Source organism: Heterodontus francisci, chromosome 35, assembly GCF_036365525.1.
Source record: "Heterodontus francisci isolate sHetFra1 chromosome 35, sHetFra1.hap1, whole genome shotgun sequence".
Taxonomy (NCBI): domain Eukaryota; kingdom Metazoa; phylum Chordata; class Chondrichthyes; order Heterodontiformes; family Heterodontidae; genus Heterodontus; species Heterodontus francisci.
The window spans coordinates 37,932,466-37,938,465 of NC_090405.1; the positions used below are offsets into that span (position 1 = coordinate 37,932,466).

The window sequence follows — 6,000 nt, forward strand, 5'->3', positions numbered from 1 at the left end:
GTCAGTGTATTGTGATCAATGACCTGTGATCAATGAATCATTTGCAAGCAGAACTTCTGTAAGTTTTATTAAAGGCTTTTTTCCTTCTCTTTTCCACCACCTCCAGGTGTTGCTGTTTCTTCAAGAGGAAAAGGAAGAAAACTACAAATAGGCACAAATGACTGCAGCTCTCAAGGGACTGCGAGGCTCTGCTTGCATGTTCTACTCCCTTCGTTTTGGATGAAAATGCCATCTGACTGGTTGAGAAGCTTCAGACTGATCTTTGTTTTGTTTATTATTTTTTGCCTGTGCCTGCGTATCCTCCGCTGGGAAAGGATCCTTTTTCCTTCAAACACTCAGGCTGAATTGCACTTCTTAACATGATGACCAACTTTCCCCGAGAGAGATGGCAGACGCATGTCCTGGGTTTTCTGTTTTCCTGGCTGTGGTGGGGGTGTGGGGGCGATAGGTGGTTCTTGTGAGGGTTGGGGGTGGTGGTGAAGGGGAAAACCCAGGTGACTGCCCCCCCCCGCCCCTCATTCCCCACCACCACAAATCGCGACGAACTTGTGTGGTGAGTCAATCTGGGTACAAACAGACTCTTCATGTGGAGATGCCCACCCAGAGGAAGAGGGGTCAGCCAAACTGACGAGGGCGGATACAGGTGCATTTGTCGCAAAAAAAAAAAAGTGGTTGTTCTATTTTGTGATGTAGCATATAAGCTGTGAGACATTTACAATCTACTGTTTATCCCCCCCACCACCCCTCAACTATTCAACCTTTTCTTGACCTTGTTTGCAACTTTCAGACGTCGGCAGATGTGTTTTGTGTATGCCGGCTGAAGTAATTTTTAAGAAAAAGAGGTGGGCTCTTTTGCTTTCTTACGGTGCACTTAATGTTGGGGCGTGTGTGCACGCGCGTGTATGAATGTGTGTGTTTTGTCGCTGATATCCAGAATCGATCAAACGCAAATGTGGATTGTGAACACACACTGGCTGCTGCAGTAATTTCCAAGCCAGTACTGCCACTTTTAAATGTGTTTTTAGTTGAAATCTTTGATGGTTATATCCAAAGAGCACTGTTTCTGTGGAAACATTACAAAGTGAAAACAGCATTAATTCCACCCCACCCGGCCAATTTGGTAAGGGAGATGCCTACAAATGTCACAAGCCTTTGGCGAGCATCTGAATTAAGAATTACTGCGAATCGGTTACCGAAACGAATGGACAGCTTATTAGTTGTTATGTTGTAGGTAGCTTCACTGGACACAAAAGTAGTTGGTATTAAGCACTGCAGGGGTGGTGTCTTCTCAAGGGATGCACTCTTCTGACTCTGGCCAGGTGGATGAAGCTTTTCCATATCTGTCCCCCTCATTATGGTTAATGTAGGACTCTTAATCTTTCTAGGGTCCCAAAGGGGAGCGTTCTTTTCATAACGTGCAAGTACCAACTTGAAAGGATTGAATTCATTGGGATTCTCGGAGCAGACGTTTCCAGTGTTTTGACAAGAAGTGTGTGTGGGATTTGGGTTGGGGGCGGGTGGTGTGGGTGGGTGGGGATGCAGAGGATTTATCCTCTGTGATGTATTCAGAAATTAGATCCTTAAGCATACTCCGTATCTGCTGGCCAGTGACTGCGGAGATACTTGCTTGAGGCAGCTGTATCCTCAGGAAGCCGCAAAGTGCCTGTGGCTTTACTCACCATCCTTGTGCTGCTGTGTCCCAAGGTTGGCCAAGCATTGAGCACTGAAGGCGAGCTTACGGAAATTGACCATTTGCCAGAAATGGCTGCCTAATTTTGCAAAGCTCAGTTGAGGCAGAACACTAAAGCAAATTGAGCATTATGATGTTGCCATGCCATCCAACTAATATGTTTGGACATGACATCACTGAGCCTTGGCATGCTTTCGAAGATTAACTATGCCATAACTAGTGACCCAAGCTGGGTACAATTCAGTTATGTTTCCATAGCAATGTGAACTCAACCAAAGTACTTCCAAAATGCAGTGAGCTCATCGAGGCTGGGTCATCTTAGCCATTGGTATGTGACTCCTTTGACTGTACCATGTTGTGATCATTGGCGGAATATTGTTAAGCCATGGTTTCTCCCTCTGGAAGCTCTGGACTGAAGAGATGCAGTGTCACCTTGGACACAAGTTCCAGCTCACTTCACAATGCCAAATGAGTGCAGCAAGGTATGAAATGATCCTAAAAGATATATCTGCAGGCGGGAGACCCTTAAGTCCGCTGTTGCAATTCTGAATGGGTCATAGTCGGGCTAAGTATCTGCGTTGACCTGGGGTAGAGGCGGGCTTTGCACCAGGTACCAGAAAACCTTTACTGAGGGCAGTAACTTGAGTGACAAAGAACACTCCTGACCATCCATAAGACTGAGTGCCAGTTCTATAGCTGCTTATCACTGAAACCAGCAACATGCTGTTGGTAGAACACAAGGCGAAGCCAAACATTCCACTGCATGGGAAGAAAAGGATGGTGTTGGCCATCGTAAGTTGCCACACGCACTCCTTAATCTATCCTGGAGTTTAGATATAGTTGATGGAAGCACAGAACCCTGCTCAGGAGCTGGGAGGAAGCAATCTGAAGCAGCATTCTCTCAAGAGATGCACAAACTATTTGAATGTCCTTTTGTGGTCTCATCATGCAAAAATGTTAACACTGTTACTTGTTTAATATTCTGCTCTTTTTAACACTGAAACAAGGTGCTGGTTTTAATTACCAGATTGTGCAGCGACACGGTTTTAATTGATTGTCAGAAAATAATTATTTTAAATTGACAATTTTTCTGCAGGGGGGGGGAGAAATACAGCTTTTTAAAGGCCGTGGTCGCAATTTTCTGAACTAGACGTTGTTCCTTAAAGCGTTCAATTTCTCTGGCCAGTAACTTAACGCACTTAGAGACGTTGCCACTCAAAGCATGAAAAGCACCAAGAGCTGGGGAGTTGTTGAGTTGAGATTGGCAACAGATAGTACTTTGCACTGTATATAAACCGGTTAATGAGTATGGGAACCAAAATCCCAGCTGCTGGTCTACAGTTCCAATCCAAATTATCCAGCCCTTTTATCCAGGTGCCCTAGTCAGTCATGTTTACTGAATAGTACAATCTACTCCTCATTCAGCATTGCATAACTCCAATTATGTTAATGCAAATTGTATTTGAAAGAAATTGCATCCTGTGCAATTTTATTTAACTTGCTTATTTCAGACTTCCGGTTAATTGAAACTTTTCAAGCAAAATACAACCTTGAGTTTACAGGAGTAGACTGCACATTAATTAGAGTCTACTGGCACCTCACACTTGCATTAATTCTATTTGCATTTAACAATTCTGTGCTGTAATTTCAAAAGGGCTTAGGTTTTTCTGTGAAAGTAACTGATGGAACAGGAGGGAGAGAGAGGAAAAAAAAACTTATTCAGGGAGCCGAGAAAGACACCACCCACAGCAAGAACAGCTGGGAAAAAAACGCACAGCGTTGGCACTATACAGGTACAAGTGCAATATACACACATTTTATTCACAGAGCCCTGTTTGTGTTGGAGGGAGATTGCATTCTGGGGCTAGAAAGCACGCCCAAGTGCTTGAACTTGAAATGGTTCACAGTTCCTTGTGTGTCTCTGGTCCTTGATATCCGGAGCTGGCAGGGAGCTTTGTTTTATTGTCTTTGATAAGCTGCGGCGAGAGTGCTTGTGACAGCGCTTGCTTGTTACTGCAGTGCTGGTAACTCAGAGCATGAGACGCCCTTGGCACCTTCCCTGCAATCCAGACAGGCTGTGCTCTCCAGAAGGCAGCTTTGCAAGAATCAAAAAGGACAGAATGATGGCACAGGTCATTAGCTGCAACTTAATCTTCGACTGTTTTTTTTTATTTACTTAGTACGTCTTACATTTCCATGCAAATTTTTAGTTTAAAACAGGTTTCGTGGAAAATCATTATCTGTTTATATGTATTATTCCCAAAAACTCAGAGTCCCTTGACATGCCCCTTTAAGGCACTCCAGCTTTCCCAGAAGTTCCTGTATTGGTCTCTCATCTAAAAGGTACAGTGGAGATAAATGCCTACAAAGATTCGGAAATAGACTTGGGAGGGCATTGTAATGTCCCCTGATGAAATGATTTTCACATGGCTGAAAGTGCTGCAAATTCTGCCAGGTAGAGCAACTCATAAACTACCTTTACAAAATACAGATTAGTAGCTGCTTCTTAAAACTTTGTGACATTCCAGTCGTGGAAAATGCTATGAAATGGAAGGCCCCCAAAAAACACTGGCAATTATCTCTTAAAGGGGCAGGTCAGCTCAATCCTTTTGAGTGACTTTGGTGTCTCTCAGATTCTCTGTCCGCCTTGTTAAGTGTTAAGTTTTCTGTTCGTGTTGATCGTTCCTGAGTTGCACTGTTGGGAGAGGCTTGAAACTACCCGAAGTAATGTATAGAATTGTGTTTTTTTTTAGGGGTTTAAGTAGCTGTTGAATGGTGCAGTGCAGACCCATCATAGATTCCTTAAAATGTGTTTGGGACTTTGATCACTAAGAATTCATACTTGAACACGATCGTTTATCAATACAGTGAAGCTTATAATACCCCATCACTTCAGGAAGAAACATGCCCTGAATCTGTTTATAATTACAGCTTTCAGGTGTAATCATATTTAAATGAGACAACATTACAAGTTTGTCTCTCTCTCTCAATGGCTGCTTCATCAGGAGCAGGTTCCATTATTCGTCCTAACTTTTTCGAAAGCAATCCAAACCAGTGAGTTGCTGGTTGCTTAGACGGGAAAGCTTTTATTTAATCAAAATGACTGGAGGATCAGGTTTCACTATCAATGGAACTTCCTTTTTCTTTTTGCTCTGTCCTTGAGCGTGTGAGTAAAAGCTGTGTTTTTACTCTCTGTGGTCTTGTAAATATAGCACACGTTTGCTTCCTGAGCATGAGTTTCGAAATAAAATTCGCAAAATTCCAGACTATAATAATTATTTTTAAAAAAACTACTTTTGGTTTGTTTTCTTTTATAACTGTTGCCCTTTGTGCTGCTCGTTCTGTATCCGTGGGGAAGGGATGTGAGGAGTTCGGCCACAGTTTTGTTTTTGTAAACTGTAAAAAAAAAAAATGCAACTGTGGAAATTTTTTTTAAAAAATGAATGGTTAAATGTGTCTCTTTTTCTTGCTGAAATGACCTCTTGTTCTGATTTTAGTATTTTTTTAAATTTGAGAATTAAATAGTTTACATGTGTAGTCGTGGAGCTAGCCTGAAGAACATGCTGTGAAAATCCGAGCATTTTGGTGAGAGCTGGAAAGGTTTCTTTCTCTGAATTGTGTGTAGTTGAAAACACCAAGCAGCAACCTGATTGAGCCTTTGCTGGCGTTCAGTCCCATTTGCAATACTCCAGCAAGCTTTGTTCGCGTTTGCCACAAATTTGATCAATCTCACATTTCAAATTGAAAGGCCTCGCAAAGGCGATGTGATCTTTTGGTACGTCAGTCCTGAATTATGCAATGACTTAATCCCTTCTTAACCGTATACTTGCCACTCCAGTACGGATGGCATCACTGTCTGTTGAATTACAGGTAATGTTGCCCCGTGCCAAGGTTCAGACACATGGGGTTTGCCCAGTGTCAGACAGTTTAAACCAATTGTTGAAAGTCTGTACCCGGACAGCTTTTCCTCCTCAAGGGCTCTTGTCTTCTGTCGCATTAGTAATACAACCACTCCAAGCATGGTGCAAAGCGATGTGCTGAGCATGTCCCAAATCCCCCTCCTCCATGAGGCATCTGTTTCTCTAAAGTGTCTTAATAATGAGTCAACTGAGATCTGATAGTACTCCAGATATGTTACGGGGGAGCAAGTGCAAAATTGCTTTAACATTTTAAGATGAGTGTAATCTATTTGTATCTCTTTGAGGGCAGTGTGTTTCTTTAAATTTATTTTCGTGCTCATTAAGGTGCAGGATGCCAGCACTGAAGAATGGAACACCCTTAACCCCCACATGCCTAACTGCTCCCCCACA

At 42.8% G+C, this 6,000-nt stretch overlaps 1 protein-coding gene across 7 annotated transcripts in view; it reads left to right on the forward strand.

The window, feature by feature from the left end:
- Window positions 1-5,134, forward strand: part of LOC137350622 (casein kinase I-like) — a 180,403-nt gene extending 175,269 nt beyond the window's left edge. For all 7 annotated transcript variants that reach the window (XM_068015371.1, XM_068015373.1, XM_068015376.1 and 4 more), the window contains one exon: window positions 107-5,134. In XM_068015371.1, the coding sequence (XP_067871472.1) occupies window positions 107-161 (55 nt within the window). In that variant the 3' untranslated portion in view covers window positions 162-5,134. The remainder of the gene's footprint in view (window positions 1-106) is intronic.
- Window positions 5,135-6,000: the final 866 nt, after the last annotated feature.